At 30.6% G+C, this 18312-nt stretch overlaps 2 protein-coding genes and 1 long non-coding RNA gene across 6 annotated transcripts in view; 2 read left to right on the top strand and 1 right to left on the bottom strand.

Moving 5' to 3' along the window:
* The window catches only part of Phyhd1 (Phytanoyl-CoA dioxygenase domain containing 1), a 139821-nt gene that overhangs the window by 112110 nt on the left and 9399 nt on the right, over positions 1-18312 (top strand). The window lies entirely within an intron of this gene.
* On the bottom strand, positions 2796-16699 carry LOC105145735 (uncharacterized). Of its 4 annotated transcripts, none has more exons than XM_011055505.2 (5): positions 16273-16687; positions 10741-10855; positions 6286-6522; positions 5679-5870; positions 2796-5480 (listed from the first exon to the last, which is right to left on the bottom strand). In XM_011055505.2, the coding sequence occupies exons 3-5, from the start codon at positions 6486-6488 to the stop codon at positions 5315-5317; spliced, it is 561 nt and encodes a 186-aa protein (XP_011053807.1). In that variant the 5' UTR covers positions 6489-6522; positions 10741-10855; positions 16273-16687; the 3' UTR covers positions 2796-5314. The 4 variants fall into 4 exon arrangements, with proteins under 4 accessions (XP_011053807.1, XP_011053806.1, XP_011053808.1 ...); XM_011055504.2 differs by lacking the exon at positions 16273-16687 and adding an exon at positions 11269-11470; XM_011055506.2 differs by lacking the exon at positions 10741-10855 and having other exon boundaries at positions 16273-16699.
* On the top strand, positions 11584-12678 carry LOC147907287 (uncharacterized). The gene is made up of 2 exons (XR_015547579.1): positions 11584-11700; positions 11855-12678. It is a non-coding gene; the product is annotated as an uncharacterized LOC147907287 (long non-coding RNA).

The raw sequence follows: 18312 nt of genomic DNA, 5'->3' as shown, positions 1-18312 counted from the left end.
TGCACTCCCAGGTGCACCTGAGATTCCACGGTTTCCTTTTCCTTTTCTTATTCCTCTTTCTCGCGATATCCTCGCGACAATCGGCGCCTCCTCCCCCGCCCGCGCCGTCCGTATACACTTGTTCTTTGTCCCGCTTCGGGACATTGTGTTTCCCTCGTCATCGTTCCCCGCACATTGTCTCGCCTTTCGAGAACGCATTCTCGAGAAATTTGACACGCTACTTGGTACGTTGAGAATTGTCCGTTTAAACTGCTCGTGATTTTTATATATTTGTATGTTAATTAATTCTATGAATTTCTCGAGAATATAGGAATCTGTGGCGTGTTATTCAACAGGTTGTTTTAACCAGTAGAAATCATACGAGCAAAGAAATTTATTACTCCGACTTAGCACGTGACACGTTAATTACGTAATGCGAGAGACTTGAGAAAAATATATGAACTTATTGTTGAATTTATTATCGAAAGGTGTGCCGAATTTGTTGAACATATTTCTCATACCTATAAGCATATAAAAATATACTAATAGTTTGCATATATGCTACTGCCTGAACATATGCTACTTCAGTGCATAACTACTTTGTGGTTGCATTCTTACAGGTGCTATTAATTATGTTGAGGGAAGATTATCGAATCTACATAGTTCACTTCTTTTTCAGCCAAAAAGAAAAATTTATCATTTATGTATGTTAATTTATGATTAATAAGTTCAATCTTTGTACAAATAAATATCAAATATACACAAATTTTAACGAATCATTAATGTGCTACATGTTTCAATTTTAGTTTGTGTCAATTTTAGTTTTTTTTTAGCAGAATTTAATTTAAATTTCCTAATTTTTTGTATTAACATTTTCAGAGAAATTTCAGAATTTTTTAATTACAACGATAAAAATGATGGAATTACGGTGGACATGCAATGCTTTGATACACATTAAAACATATAATTTATACCATATACATATATTATATGTATAATATATTATAGATTATAAATTTGCATTTATTATACACAGTTGACAAATATAATGAATAGTATTTATAAGTATCATCGATATTAGGCAAAATTTTTAATAGAACACTTGAAAATAATAAACATTTTTCTGTACATAAATCTAATAATAATTCTAATAATAATAGTTAATCTAATATAACCAAACTTGAGAGAAATAAAAAATCAAAAATTTAATCAAATAAATCTAACATGACGAATACAGATACGCAATAATATCATGCCGTATGAAATATTAATATAATCAGAAAAATTGTAAATATTATATTTTGCTATAAATGTTGAAACAAAATAATGCATGTAACATGCAAACTAATAAAATTTGTGTATGTGTGATAATTGTTCATACTTATATTGTAAAAATTTGAGCTTAATAAATATGAATTTTTCTTTTTAATTACTGAAAGAAATAATATGTGTAAATTCGGCATTATTCTACAATTTAGACTTAGAATCCTTCCATTAAGTAAGGTTATACCATATTTAAAGAAATATAACTATAGTATTTTATACATATTAATGATATATAGAGGACAGCTCCCTATTATGAGATAGGCACCTAATATGAGATAGCAACATTTCTGCTAAACTAATAAACGCTATTTATTAGTTCTATCATGAATTTATTGCTGTTGGATTAAAAACTATTTAAGTTCAAATTATATGGAAAATTCATTATTAGATCATGCTTGTAGTCGTTGTAAAAAAGATTTTATAATTTGGATATCTTCAACAATAAAGAAGTAAATATTTGATAATAAATCTTCTTCATATAGTGATGAATAAGATTGTACTAATAGAAAAATACACAAGCGACCAAACCAGAAGCAAATGTTGACAGCATCTTTATTAAAATTGTCTTTCTCTACTGTTCATTTTTATTAATATAAATTAACTTTAGTAAAAAAGTCCCATTAGTTCCGATAACATACATTTATTCATGTCAGCCGGTGCCTAGAAATTTTCCTAGAAATTTTCGGTGCCTAGAAGTATATATACTGCCACTCAGAAAATTTTATATTAAATTGGTCAATCAGCGATGTGAAATCAAATCAAGTTTTCAACTTTAACTTTGATTTAACTTACTCTTTATTTTTTTCTAGTTTTAAGAATTTAAAATAGTAAAAGTTAAAGCACAATTCAAATGTATAGCACAATTTCTTTTTGGTCTCCTTTTTTAGTCGATTCCTAAATACAAATAATTTTAAATGTACATTTCTAAAGCGGTAAAATTATTTTTGCACACAGACGACGAATTCTTATTACATGCTTCTTCAAAGGAGACTAAAATCTAGAATTAAAACATGTAACTGTAATATGTTTGATTGATTAGAAATCTTCAGTGCTTTTTTATTCTAGACGAACTTTTAAGTTTGTATTTTTTATTATTCCGTAAATTTAATATCTCTTATGTGGTACTATTGTATCAAAATCTTTGTGCAATAAAAATGATTTTTATAATTCTAAATTTTTTGTTATATTTAAGAAAGCATGCCTTCTATTATTTCACAAAATAATTAAATTTTAATTAAACAAATGATAATATATGTTAGATAAAAGGCCAAGTTCAGTTTTAATTGGAATCCCAGTTTTAATCGGTGCCATTTTTGCAATTTGCTCTTACGTTCTTTTTCTGAAGAAGTTTAAACACTTCAAAACATATTAATCATAATATAGAATATATATATTATTGAAGTCCTTCGTCAGAAGTTCAGAAGTCGAGAGATCGAACTGGGTATCAATATCTTCTATAATAAAAACCATACATTAATTATAAAAACATATATTTAAAGAAATCTTTATTGAATTATGCAAAACATATGATAAAATAGTACGCAAAAATATCTTAACATATAAGTAATTTAACAATGTTATAATGTATTTTTAATTTAAATACACTGATTACACGATTCTCGGTGTCGGGTTTCGCAACACAATAAATGAAGATATCTAAAAATGTAAATAAGGATATAAATATAAACTTTTTTAACGTAAAATCTCATAACTATAACTTCTTGATAACACTACAACTATAAATCTGTTTAATTTAATGACTAATTTAAGTCAAAATAATTAGTTCGAATGAATAGCAATATTCATTCGTTTAGTCGAAATTCCTGTCACGTTCGGTGCTTTATGTATAACGGCGGTTTTCTTAGCACGTGTGTCGTTTATAACAGCTCGTACTCGAATCAGAGATGCACCGTAAGATATCTCACGTTTCCTTTATTGCGCATCGTCGGTCATTTTCGCCTTCATCGACTCTCCTGTGAACCTGTGAAATAGCCTTATATTTTTCTCAGAACTATCCGATATATGTTCTCTCTTGATCGTAGTGTTTCACAGATCACCACGAATTTCATAGTCTGCCATCCTCAACATTGTTTCTTATAGAGTTTACGATATCTCATCATACATAATATATCCTGATTTTAAAATGCATTCGTTCCTTTATTATTGTTAGTTTTGATAACATTATGAAATTAAAAAATAAAAGTAGAATATAATTTAAAATATAATATAGTTGTACATACAATTCTTGGTATTAGATATTCAAACATACACTTTATATATATATATATATATATATATATATATTCATAATGCAAATGGAACTGCGAAGAGAACTATATATAATTCAATTTGAAAATACACATAAATGTTTCAATTATAATTTTTGATCATCTTCAGTATGTAAGAAAGAAATTATGAAGTGTTGATCTACATTATATACATCATGTTACAGTTTAAGTATGAGAATATCCAATCACAATCTAAAAGTAAGTATAAATCTGTTGCCTAACACAGTTTCAAAGTTTGCTGTGCTAAACTGTGCTAAACTGTGTGTATATTGAATATCACTTAAACTCAAGTTTGGTAACAAATAATTTAAAATGTATGTGATGATAATTTCATCTTCAGAACGCAGCAACACATACATTTTATTGAATTATATATTTATTTTTACATTAATCACGCACCATTAACACAGTTTAACACTTTTTTGAGATCTAAATAAATGAAGCATTTTCCGATGTATTTTTATTCGTTGAAAACGAATTTGGCCGTAGGATTGGTCTTTTTTGTCAATTTTATTTACGCCACTTTAAAATGCTATCTTTTACTTATAAAATGAATTTATATTTATTACTGTACGATTTTTTGTCATATGCATAATTACCATGCAAGTTGCCTAAACCCCCTTCAATCTGCCACTACTCGTAATATTTATGCTCGTCTGAAAACTGGGACCTATGCCAGCGCGCTTTCAAGTTTTTCTTAACAATAATAAATTGTGATATCTAGGAAACTTATTTTTACAAAATTTTTCTAGCCTATTTTTAAAATAGAAGACTCATTTTAGCTACACTGCAGAAGGGTTAAAACTTGCATGACTCGGTGAAAAATAATTATACTTGAAAACGCCGCTGATAGAGGTCCCAGTTTTCCAAAGGGAAAGGGTTTAGGCAATTTGCCGCGATCTTCATATACTAATTATACATATATATATATATATATATATATATACAAAATTAATTTGTAAAGCATAATTGAAAAAGAGCAATAATAATATTAAGATATTTATCTTTAATATTTTCCAATTTTTTTATTATAATGACGAAGATATTAGGTGTTGGAATTAATTCGTAGCGTTTTTTAATGAAAGAATGTTATTTATTTCACATGAGCATTAAAAAATACATTAATGAAAGTACTTCCCATCTCTTGTAAAACGCTACGAATTAATTCCAACACCTAATAATTTTATATTAGGATTATTACAAGATTATTTTATTATATTATAAAATTTGATACATAATATAATATTGATTTATTATTTTTATTAATATTGCTATCAAAAGTATTGTTATGTTAAATAATGAAATTAACAATTTGATGCAATAACATTATTGCATTACTTTTGCTTTTTATTACAATCTATTGCTGAAAAATTTCTCATTGCTTAATGCTAAAGAACTTTCTATTTTTAATTACATCTCACTTTGCAGTCTTTCATTAAATTATATACTCTCAATCATTCTTTCAACTTGTCAATCTTTGCGAAATGTATACACTCTTCAGTTCTTACATATGTATACTCATATGTATAAAAATTTTGTATTACATGTGTTATTTTTATTGTCCTTTTTGACATTGTGGATTTATCAACGAGATTCTTGATAGAAATGATAAAATAATAAAACTGAATAAGAATATCTTTTTATCTAATATCACCAGGCTTTAGACATGACTCTTAATGACCATTTAAATTCATCAATTTACACATTGTGTATATGTCAAATTATGCCGATTTTGGCATCACTCGACTTTGTTTAAGAAAATCATACATAGGAAATTCGTACGTTGCTTTTGAAAAACCATCTATCATGAAAGGATAAAGCCGGCGGATCTCGTTCTTCTTATCGGAAAGATCTTCATCGGTGCACCAAGGTAAAACAAATGGCAATCTGCAAAATGGAACAAATAGTTCTTCTTAGTTCTTACCAATGCAATATACTTTATTTCTTGCGCTTTCTCGTATTAGCACTATGTAAGCTGATTACATCACTACATTATTTTTTGCGGTATCATTAAGGTGCATAAAACATAATTATTTATAAATATGTCATTATTTATTTACGACATATTTATTCATTTATTCTTACCTCGGCGGTATGCATCTTTGTATTTCATATATTATAGTTTTTACAAATGGATAATTTTGAAATTTTTTTGCTCCTGGAACATGCGTCAATGGGCGTGATGTAAAGTACATTTTATTACTCTCCATTAACTTGTGCTTTTTATTTTCCAATAGTTTGTGCTCTGAATTCCAGAGATTTTCTTTGGATTTATAACTGTATAAATTATAAATTATAAATCAAAGTTTTCTGGATTTAAATACAACTTTTTAAAAATATGCAACTTTTCTAGTGATAAAATTTGTAATAAATTTATAAAGCTTTTATTAATGGAAAATAAATAATAAGAGACCATTATTTGTAAAAATTTATTAATTTTTCACGTTTCAGTAATCTTATATAAAAACGTATTAATGTTCTTGGTGTTTTTACTAAAGAAAGATTTATGATTCAAAAAAAAATCATAAGGTTTTATAGTGTATTTGATTATTATATAATCTTTCTTCACAACCTTAAAATAAATATAATGAATATTTTTTTAGATTAAGCAGCAAGAGCAAGAGAAAAGTAATTCATTGATGTATTTATAAAAATTGAAAAATACAAACTCTTCCAATTTCCAGTGACTTACCTGACGAATTTACAAAAATCTAAATTCGGTGATATGTAAACACATACATAAGGCGTAACTGTTGCGGCTGAATCATTTATGGACGTCATTATATTATTATTCCTTGAAAGTTCTGAATCAGTAATTGGATATGTATTTCCAATAGCAACAAATAATTTCAGGATAAAGAGAAATAAAAACGGTTCCAATAAAGCGCCCCACATGATTGTTGGAAGGTCTTAGTCACACGTTGTAATACTGAAAAATTATATAAACAAATATTCATAATATCCATAAATATTTTATGAAATTTTGATAATTTTAATCAAATATACAAGAACGGATTTGTGATATTAGTGAAATTTTTTAATTCTATCACTAATCCGGTTCTCATCTTAATAAGCGATCCGTGATATCCAGTTTGCATAGTTGTTGCTTATACAGATTTTAATTCCTGTTCATTATAAAGTGTTGAAGAGAAATATATAAAATCCATCTCGAATGTTCATCCACAGGCAAAATTATGCGTCACGTAACTCATCCGGTATAAATACCCGTTGCATTATAATGGATTATTAATTCCAGCAATTAAATGTCGACGCATCGCGTTCTGTTTAAATAAAGACATCGCTGAAGCGCGTTTGTTCGAATATACTAGAATAACAACGAAGCTAGGGTAGAATAGAAATAGAACTCTTAACAACGATAATATTAACTGCGCGTTATCGCGCGTAAAGTAGTATGCGAGAGAGTTGAAAACGAAGGAAATACATGAAAAACAAAGTGATCCTTTGTCCGTCGATCACGAGAACGACTTGAGAGAACTTTTATGAAAGAAGAGAGAGTTCTCTTCTCCATTTTCATTACATCCTATTTTATAAGCATGCCTCAACCTTTCATTACGCATCCTGTTGTTTTTACTGTAGTGTAGAATTATTATTGCAAACTGTACGTTGGAAGATAATGCCTGTGCGATGGTATTAAATGAAGAAAATCGCAATTATGCAGACCGGAAAATTGTTCTGGTCCTCTTCAGATGCATTAAAGGAGCGCATTAGGATGCCTTAGTTTCGTAATAGCATTAAATTTATCTTTAAGCAAACGGTGCAATTCACTCGTGCAAATCGTTAGACAATTTTAACGAAAGATTCCTATCCTATATATATATATATAATTATTTGTATTCTTGGGAAGTTTGCAAGAGCGACAATTAAATTTAATAGATTAAGAATTAGATGTTTTCATCGAATTTTTTTGCACGATAGTATACTAACAGTAATATAGAAAGAAGTTTTATTTTAGAAGGAGCTTTATTTCATTTTGTAAAATCACTTTTCAGACGCGATAAAAAATTATCGTTATTCACAAACCACAAAAATCTGCCGATCAATTAAAATTAGAGGTCTCGTCTGTATACCTTATACTCGTTCAAAATTTCTAAAATTTCTTTCATTGTTAAAACGTTTGCTAACGATGTGCACCTATGATGTCAATGATTGATATATCGATAAATATTCCTCGATATATAGATGACGAAGTCGAAAACAACTATTTCTTTGATTGTGCGCACCTGAAGAGATAATAGGGTGATCAGCGGAATGATATCAATAATGGTGTTGTTATCGCATGGTTTCAGATAACATAATCGGTCTATTTGTTAGTCGATCTGCTGCAGTTCACAGCCCTTACTTCCGACTTCGTAATTCGAACATTGCGTCGAGAAACGTCACGCACGCATCATCAACACTCGCGGGATCCTTTAACTACGATAAGTGGCTGCGCACAATCAAAGGAATGGGGAACAGAGAACAAGAATTTCAATCTATCAGAAATCATGTACTGTGGAATACAGTTCCTGATAGATTGAAATTTTTGGTCTCTGTTTTCCTATTTCCATCTTTTTATTCATCTTTCTTCCTTTTCTCTCCTGGAGGAAAGAAGAGAAAGAAAGATAAACTGGTGCAAAAGTTCAGCCAAAAAGAACAGGCCTTTTGATTGTGCGCAGCTCAATCTCACTGAGATTGTTGATCTCAGGGACCAATCACGCGCCAATGTTAGCATTCTCTCTTTTTCTTTCTCTCTCTCTCTCTCTCTCTTTCTCTTTCTCTCTTTCTTTCTCCTACGACTATTTATATACAACGGTATGACCGATCCGCGTCTCGATTGGTATGCGGCTGACACAAAAAGCACGTCTCCGTCCAATTGTTCTCCAATTATGTTGGGAAGATACTTTTCAAAAGCGATTAATAACCAGCTCACGCATTATTCATGAACAACGTTCATTTCTGCTCAGTTTCATGCTTCCCAGAGGATATTCCTTAAACAATTTCGTATTTATACTGAACATTGTTTTACACGAACACGGAGAAAAAATTTGGTTGCGCTATGACTCGCTATCGTTAGAAAGATAAAAGATATAACGCAAAATCGCGAATCGTCGTTAATAATACGTTATTCCGACGCACAAAATTAACAGAACCCGGTCAGCCGCACTAGGTAAACCGCTCGACAAACTCGATGGAATGAAAATGAACATCTCGCACGGAGCGATGCCGTCGTTCGATGTCTCCTGTTGGTTCCTCCCTTAATTTGAGTAACGACTTCATCATCACCGCGATAGAGTCGAAACGCGCTTCCGCGTATAGCACGAGGTATTATCAGAGTTTAATCGTGCTAACATCTGATAGCAATTCGTCACTCCGTACTATAGGTATATACAGAAACCATAGATACTTGTATATACGCGCGTGCGCTTATCTGATGTAGTCACTCAGAGATCTTGCAGTGGAAACACATGCCAATGTGGCTTTTCCCGACGGATCGCGTTATATCAACTTATATACTTGTCACAGCTGAGAGACAGGAGTTAATTAACTGAAAATATATAATGATATTCCCTTATCGTATAATGAAACTATAATTGGCGATATTTCTTAACTAATAAATAAATATTTATCTTTGCGTGTAGATAAAGCCGTGTCCAAATTTCGTATCTGTTACTCTAAATTTTTATCGTACTATACCGATAACCTTTAAAATTTTTCTCTCTAAAAATTAAGTGTAAATAAAAATTTGTATAAGATAAAAGAAGATATAAGAATATAATTTAGATAATATATATATAATTTATTTTGACATTCTTCTATCTTATATGTATTCTTATTTATAGTCGATTATATATGTGTGTTGTGTACACATATATATGTGTGTGTGTGTGTATATATATGTATAATGATATATAAAATTCTATATTATACATATAATATATTATGTATTATAATATAAGATGAAAGAAATCTCAAGAAAAGAATTTTTACATGCGAATGTTGTAATTGAAAGCAATCCAAGGATTCTTTAATGTTAAATTGATTATGTATTCAGTTGAAATTTTCCTTTGACGTCCAAGCTTCATATTTAATAACAAAACTATTTAAGTGTGATGCTTCAACAATCTTAATCAATATGATTCTGATTGAATCTGTAGTATCAGTTAAAGAAATTACTTAATTCGACATTCGAGACGCTCTATATACATATATAGGATCAAAAAAATATAAAATGATAAAAATATATAAATAATGAGGAAAAGAATTAGAAAAATTAGTGTGATACAATATTAATCAACGGAACTATAATTGAACGGGTTCTGCCTGGTCTTGCAAGACAAGAAAAACGAAACGGTTTATCACTTAAATAAATGCGTCCCCAAACGCTCATTAAAATATATCTTGATTAATAAATACTTCCTAAAAATTGTTATCAAATTTATCGAAGAGCGTCTCAGATGTACATACTGAAATTCAATCTCCGCGAAACCTCGATCTTTTCTCGGTAGTAAGGAGTAGAAAAAGATATAATCCTTCCGTATTGGCGAGAACGAATCGCCGAATGTAACATTTCTGTGAACGCGAATAGCGCGTTGTTAACGCATTTCGTCACATTTTACACAATCTGTTCATTCATTTTAGTATTAGGTGTTGGAATTAATTCGTAGCGTTTTACAAGTGATGGGAAGTACTTTAATTAATGTATTTTTTAATGCTCATGTGAAATAAATAACATTCTTTCATTAAAAACGCTACGAATTAATTCCAACACCTAATATTATTATTATTTGAATAATTTAACACGTCATCTACCAAATACGAATCACCTCATAGTTAGCGATCTATAGATGGATGCTAAGCTGTTCGCTGTTTGGATTATTTTTAGGAGAAAATAAGAATTTTACTCTGAATTGTTTAATGAAGAATATAAATGTAATTAAAAATCATATTAAAACAAAACATACTGATATAAAAATAACTTTGAAAATGAAGTTGTCTAATTGGCAATCACCGTGCTAAAATTATACAGTTATTATAATTAAAAGAAAGACGTAGATTTCTTTGGAGAAGTTCGTAAGAAGTAAGAGTTCTCGCACAGCACTTTTCGGAACTGTAATGACATGTAAATCTGGAGACCAACGAAACTCACCCTGTGAACCTTCGAATTCCTCTTCGAGGAAGGGATGTTGCTCATCTATTCTCGTAGTGGATTCCTTGCGCCGAGAGCGTGGGAACTATCTCTCTCCTCGGTTAATGATAGTCCTCTGTAAATTTTCGCAAAGTAACGTTTCCGCGACTACGGTAATGAAGCCTTCGGGCAAAATCAAATATTTTCTTGAATTTTATTATCGTCCGTAAATACCGTCCCGTTGGATAGCGATGCTTCAGATTTTGAAGAAAGCGCAAAAGATTTTCAGAGATCCGAATATCGGTTTTCCGCGCAACGAATATCTCTGGTAACGTAATCAAGAGCGTGACAGCTGCGGCATGGCGGGTGTCTCCACGACGGACATGTGAATGGGAAGAAGTATGGGATTTGGATGGACAAGGAAGACTCGAATAGCCGAAGGAAACGAGAGACACGTAGCCACGTTGACGTCAACCGTGTTACTACGGCAGGAAGACTTCGCGATATGTTCGTCGAAAGAGATCAAAACAACTAGTTTGAGGTCCCTACCACAAATTGTCCTCTCCGCTCCTCTTGCCACGACTACGTCACGATCACATCGAAATCTCGCTTCGAGGAATCGATGTCGTCGTCGTCGTCGTCGTCGTCGTCGCCGCCGCCGCCGGAGGTATCGGTCAGGGTAAAAGACACCGTCTCGTCGGGTGAAGTGATCCGAAATGTTCTTGCAGTCGCGACGTCTCCGCAACAGTTGTGTGCAATTGTAATGCACAATTGCGCGATTTTTATACAAGCAATACGCGATTGTATACATATAGACAACAGGATGCTCGCTAGTGGGAGGAACGCAAACAAACTGCGATCGCTATATCTTCTCGCACGATTATGGCGTTATTCTCAAACGCGTTATCGCGAATCCAAAAGGAAACCTATGATTTGATGCGCGCGTGAAAAAATAAAAGTGAATAAATCGCCGATTCTTAGGTAAGTATATCTGGTACCAGCCGATTTTCGAACGGTACGTTCGTCTAGAAACTTCGCGAAGAAACTGGATAAACATAACGATTAATAAGATATATATACGATCAGTGCAATAGTATAATTTTACATTTATTTTGTTTTTTTTTTTTTTTACTAGGACAGATTAGTTTAAGTTAGATATGACAGTTGCATCATTTCGGATCTATGTGAAATTTAATCGGATTTCTCCCACATTCGAGGACAATAAGTGCGATTTTCAGCAAACTGCCTAGCAACGGAACTCGATGTCATTATGCAAGAAAATTCTCACCGAATTGCAAATTAAACGATATATAATTATGTTGTAAAATTAGTTACACGTGTTCCTTCCTATCACATCGAATAACCCGGAGGTCACTTCAGAGACATCGACTGACGTACCATTGATTTAATCTTCGGGTCAGACTGTATTCGCGTGTTACATGTAATATTAATGAGTGATCATCCTTTATAAAGCCTCTATAAACAATACAACCGATTAAGAATCGATTCTGCAGGCGCATTACGCCATCTTCGCGGCCGATGATGTAGAGGACTCTTGTACCTTTGGTTTATTATAAAATTTTCATGAGTGAGATATTGTTCGTAAAATATGCGTCTTAATATCTAGAAAGAGACGCTGGTGATATATTTCTATTTTTGAAATATTTTAAATGTTCAAAATTTCAAATCACTTTTGTATCATCATAATGGAGCTTCTCTTCAGAAAAGTCAACATTTATACAAAATTAGTATATTTTTGTGTAGAAGTTTAGCAGTTTAAAATTTCATTAGTGGATCAATGAGATTTAATTTAATTATACGATTGAATTTAATGTAATACCGAGTCACCTACCGAGTCACATTTTTTAAAAGAATTTACAATGTATAATATTATAGCATTACAGTTTTTCGAAATACACTTTTTAATGCGTATGTCAAAATAAAAAAAACGTAAGATCATTTTATTACGACCTTATTATTTTACTCTATTATAAGATGATCATTTTTTTCTATAAGAATTACAAAAGTAAAGGACAAATCGTAGTGGAATCATAAAAATTGTAACGAAAATGTTAAGATAATTTTACATTGTAATGATACAAGTAATTTTCATTAGATCATTAATGACAAAAGCGGAGAAAGAATATAGGGATATTAATAGATGTAAAACAAAGATATTTCTTAAACGAACACCTCGTAATAGTAAATTAAGCTTTCGCATGAGTATACGACGCACGCTATACTCATGTGAAAGTATTAAATAATCGCTAATAATAAAAAGTCGATATGTAGCATCGATATCAAGTCATTTTTCACGACATGCTAGTCACGCACACCCCGGCAATCAATTGTGCGCCATAATCGTCATTCGAATAGAGCTCAATAACCAATTGGAGACTCCGACGTACGCGAATTTCGGGAGGATGTCACTGGAGATAATGCCAGGCCCAATCTCGGTCGCGTTGGTAGTTCAATCAGACACGTAACGAACAATTGAGCTCGCTTTTACTTTGTGCGTGATCGCTCGCCGGTACGATAAGCCACCCTCCACGTAGATGTGAAGGTTGTGCGGTTCACGTATACTGAGTATCACCGAAAGTACCCAGGAAACTATTACCCAGGTAACCCGCAATTGTATCTCGATAATAGAAAATCGGTTACCGCGCGTGCGATATGCGTAATCATAACTAATCCTCGTTCTCGTTCTCATCGATTGTTCGACAATCGGTCGTCGTGGGATTTTCTTCGTCAACAGGTGTCAACTTCGTTCACAAAATCAAAATTTTTAATAAAACCTTACACCACTGATCTAAATTTTCATAAACATATAAATAATAATTAACAATTTTTTAACATATGTTGGATTGGATTCCAATGGATGTAATAAAAAATCATTATGTCACTGATCTTCGTAAACATTTCAATTAAATGTTTTTATTACAAACTGGATCCTAATTGAACTTAAGAGATTAGATTATAAAAAGTTTTTTATGTGAAAGAATAAAAATTGTCATTTGGTCAGATTAATAATCATGCGAATTCGATAATAACTTTTCTTAATGAGGCATTTTTAGTTGAAAGAGATAAAATTCAGATTTGAGATGAGTTTTGGCATAATAAAAAAAAATATATCAATATGCTCTGTTTTTCAAAAATGTAAAAATGATTTAACAATTTGTTCAATTTAGAGATCATTAATTCTGAGCGAATTAAATATTATTATAAAGTTGATTTTTTACAAATGTAACTTAGAATTAAGTAAAAAAATTTTACGTTATATTCTTCAATTACAACTAAAATTACAAAATACAAATCTCATTGATATATTAATGTTAAAGTTCTCAAACTTTTTTTATAAAAATCATTAATATGTAATAATAATAAACGAATTTATTAAGACCGTACATGTGAATACACAACAAGTAAGAGTTTAATGTCTATAACAATCGAAGCTGGATTTTAGATGCTCTAAATAATTTCTACGTGAATTTATGTACTAAATACGTAGTCATTTGAACTATTCATCGAATTGATATTTCGGACTTATAAATGCAATTAAACTACTATAGTAATATTACAAATTAAATTGACGAGCAATTTAATAATTTGATGCTCAATCTGGCATCCTTAAAAAGATGTTAATGTAGATGTAAAAAAATAATAATTATATATTTTATATTTTTATTTTACACGTAGGTAATACGCTGTTAAATATAAGTTTCAAATATCATAAGATTCTTCTTTTTTCATCACATAATATTTCAAGAATTGTTATTAGCTTTACATTTTTAATTAGAAACTAATCATTTTAATTTTTGGTTTGAAAAATTACTCTGCCCGTTTCTAAACATGATAATAAATTACTCATAAATTATATATATATATTAGGTGCGCAACTAAGTTCTCGCTGTTATTTTGATGCATTTTCATCAAAATAACAGCGAGAACTTAGTTGCGCACCTAATATATATATATATATATATATAATTTATGGAAAAGGAGAGGATTGCTGCTCGTGTTGCAAGTTTTTTGGATCATTACGTGACAAACTTATCTAATGAAATGCTGTGATGTATAAGAAAATCAGTAACTTTGAAGATTGATATAGACGGAGAGAGACGAAAAAAAAAATTAAGACATAAACAGATTAGTTAACCCAAAATGCTAAAGTGTCAACTCATTGACCTATTATATCTCTTTAAATTTAAATCAGTCAGTTTTTTTGTTCTTTTTACTTTAGTTTTAATTTCTTCGGTACGAACTATCATACAATTTTTTCCATCTTTATTTGTAAGTTTGTTTCTTTTATCTCCCTCTTCCTTTCTTTAATCATATTTGTAATTTAATTTACATTTAATATATTATATTGCGTATTAATATATTTAATATGTAATGTAAAAAAATCAAACGTACATATCTTCTATCTGAATAATGTAAGTAAAAAGAATCGAGTAATATAAAATGTTTATAAGTTAGAATTACAAAAATGTGTTTCTGACAATAAAAAATGAAGAAAAATTTATCATTTTTTTTATTTAAATCACACGCTATACGAAATAAATAATAGAAGTTTTAAATGTGACGAAATATTGAACCGAAATATAAAATTTACATGCAGAATTGTCGCGGTCAAGAAATAATTTTTACGCCTGTAAATAATCATCTTGCAATTTAATATATACACGAACGTATATGATGACCTCCCCATAGGCGCACGCAAAAACTTAAGTAGAACTCCTGTGTTTTATCTGTGTATGTATTCGAGATATATTTAATTTTTTAATTTTTTAACATATATGTAAAAATTATAATCTAACATAGTCACATCAATTTTGTTCAAAATTGAACATGGCGTTTACAAGATCCAAATTATCTCCGAATTGAACGTAAATAATATTATTCTCTAATTAATAATATTAATATTAAATAATAATATTATTTTATAGATACTCTTATATTTAATCCGACATCGATCGAGAGTATCCGTGTTTATTATTTGCGTTACACAGATAACATTTTCAATGGTACATTTAAATATATTTTAGATTTAGGTTTACTTAAATATTTATGAATTTATAATTCTTGCTTGCCTATTCCACGCTCCTTTTATTTACAGTCATATAATGAGAATATAATCGCGAAGTTACAAGGATAAAATGAAAAAAATGGAATAATAAAAAAAATAAGTATAATAATAAAAGTAGTGATAAGAAATGAATAGTGCGCGAATATATTTTCTTAAGAGATAATTACAGTTTACTGTAATTATTCTTAAAGATAAAAGATAGTAAAAACAATCTGCGTATTTTTTTTTTAATTTACAGATTCTAATGATGCTCTCCCTTAACGTTGCATTTAAAAGCGCGGCCATTTTCCGTTTTCACATGTCGTATTTGATCGACAAACATGCGCAACACTTCGCTATCTATGCAAGTATACGTGCGAACAATTAATGCCACACTCCGCTGTTCTCGACAGCAAATGTTTACGACGCGGAGTCGCGCGGCGGCTACAATTAATTCGAGTCGAATTAAGGCTGTAAAGAGTACATACCTGGCAACGAACCAAGATGTTATACTGCAAACGTATACACGCGCGACGAAGTTATTCGAAGTTTTCATCCGACGAACGGACCAAGTTACCGTACAGCGGATCGGTGGACAACGGCCTCATTTGCCGGAGTTATCTTTTCTCCTCTCCGCCAAACTGCTTCAACAATGCCCAACACCCGGCAGTAATAGCGCAATAATGCCGTAGCTAAACCGTACGGTATAAAAAGAAACCGAGTCAACAGAGCTTGGCTCACTGTCAAATAGCGCTCTCGCGTTGTACTCCTGAATATCCACCGGACTTCACCCCGTCGACGACGACGAACTTTTTAATCTCAGACGAAGTACAATCGTAAAGCAGGAAGATTGCGAATAAGTTGATTTACACGCGTTATTTCATTGATTTCGAATCTAGATAAGATATAGATGATAAGATGATATAGGGCTACTGAAATCATACGACCTTCAATAATAGTAACAACGATCTTTCCTTCTATGATTGTGATTCAAACGAATCACGCAGAAACAATTAACTAAATCTTATACATTCTAGGATTCCTAGGCTTTTGATCTTTGCTCAACTGCTCTAGTTCAGTAGGGAGTTTATTATAGAATATTTTACTCGTCTTCATTACATTTATATTAATTATCACTTAGTTGTATGTTTATCTTTAACACAAATATGTTTAATCAAATAATTATCTTAAATACTTAATCTATCAACTTGAAATTTACGAACAAAATTTCTTTACTTTGTGCTTTAAAAAGTGGCAATTCTTCGAATAAAAAAATTAATAATATTAATAATAACTATATTGTAAAGCGTTGCTTCGTCATATTTATGAATTTTCTATGATGAGATGAGATCGAAACGAGAGAAATTGGAAAGATAAAAGTAGGAATGAAAACACAACCGTTTGTAGACAAATCAAAAGGATAAAACCAATTTGTGAGAAAAAAGAGACTAGATACAGTACGTTATTTATTAAGGCTAGACACGAAAGAAATAAGAACGTAAATTTTTTTCGCTTTCCACGGGAAAGAAAATTTTCTTTAGAATTTAGAGAAATTTGGCTTTAATAAATCCATGTCGTCTGCTCGTGTAAATTAGCGAGCCCACGCAAGCGAAGTGCGCGGAATTATTCGCCGTTAGCTCGGTGCTTGTTTCTACAGGATCGTCCAAACGGAGACGAAACACGTGAGTAGCATATAAATTATCACGCCGTTAACTCGGTTATTAACATAGCAATAAATAAAGAGAACTATTATTTTAAAACTAATTTCTTTTATCATGACATAAAAGTATTATAATAAAGGAAATTAATTTTAAAATAATAGTTCCCTTATCTGTGTTCAATTCTTTTATTTTATTTTTGTTAATTCTATAAAAGTAAAATATATATGAAAAGGAACGTGTTGCACATTATGACGTACGTTTCTTAATAAACATACAATATATACGTATAATATCGTACAATTAAAAACATAATGTTATTATATACATTACACGATAAATAAATTTTTTTATATTAACACATGTATAATATGTATATATAATATTTTTTAAACTAATATATAAATGAAACAAAAGTGGAAAATGAAAAATCAAAAGGTAATAAGACATATTTATTTATTTTATTGATAGTCTATTTAGTTAGTCTTATCTCTAAAGAAATACGCTTTTAAGGCGCATTGATTTTGAAGCAACCTGTAAAAGATTGACTCTCGAAACTTTACTTCCTGGACGTTCGTTACGAACGGCCGAGTTTTCGACTGACCGTGAGCTGTGTGAAGAGGACATCGTACTGAAACTCTGAAACGAGCTTACAAGCAGAAGCTTAGGAAATAAGCGAAGAACCGTGTAGTTAACGTTACATTCATTATCTAGATTATTACATCATGAAATTGTTTGTTTACGTATAATTGGATTCACAAATAATACTCAAGGAGTGTAGATTCATAGTACAAAAATTTATAATATACATTACTTATGCGCGTATAATTAAGGTTAAAAAAAGAATAAAAGAATAACATAGACATTGTT

The sequence above is a fragment of the Acromyrmex echinatior genome, chromosome 15 (genome assembly GCF_024713525.1).
Source record: "Acromyrmex echinatior isolate Ae372 chromosome 15, ASM2471352v2, whole genome shotgun sequence".
Lineage (NCBI taxonomy): Eukaryota > Metazoa > Arthropoda > Insecta > Hymenoptera > Formicidae > Acromyrmex > Acromyrmex echinatior.
This window is presented reverse-complemented; position numbering and strand designations above follow the sequence as displayed.

Bases quoted from the DNA above. Each gene is read 5' to 3' on its own strand.
- LOC105145735 (XM_011055506.2), bottom strand. From the start codon at position 6,488: ATGTGGGGCGCTTTATTGGAACCGTTTTTATTTCTCTTTATCCTGAAA. The intron at 5,871-6,285 runs GTAAGTCACTGG...TAATTTATACAG, and splicing joins GATTTTTGTAAATTCGTCAG to TTATAAATCCAAAGAAAATC. The intron at 5,481-5,678 runs GTAAGAATAAAT...TCCATTTTGCAG, and splicing joins CAAAGATGCATACCGCCGAG to ATTGCCATTTGTTTTACCTT.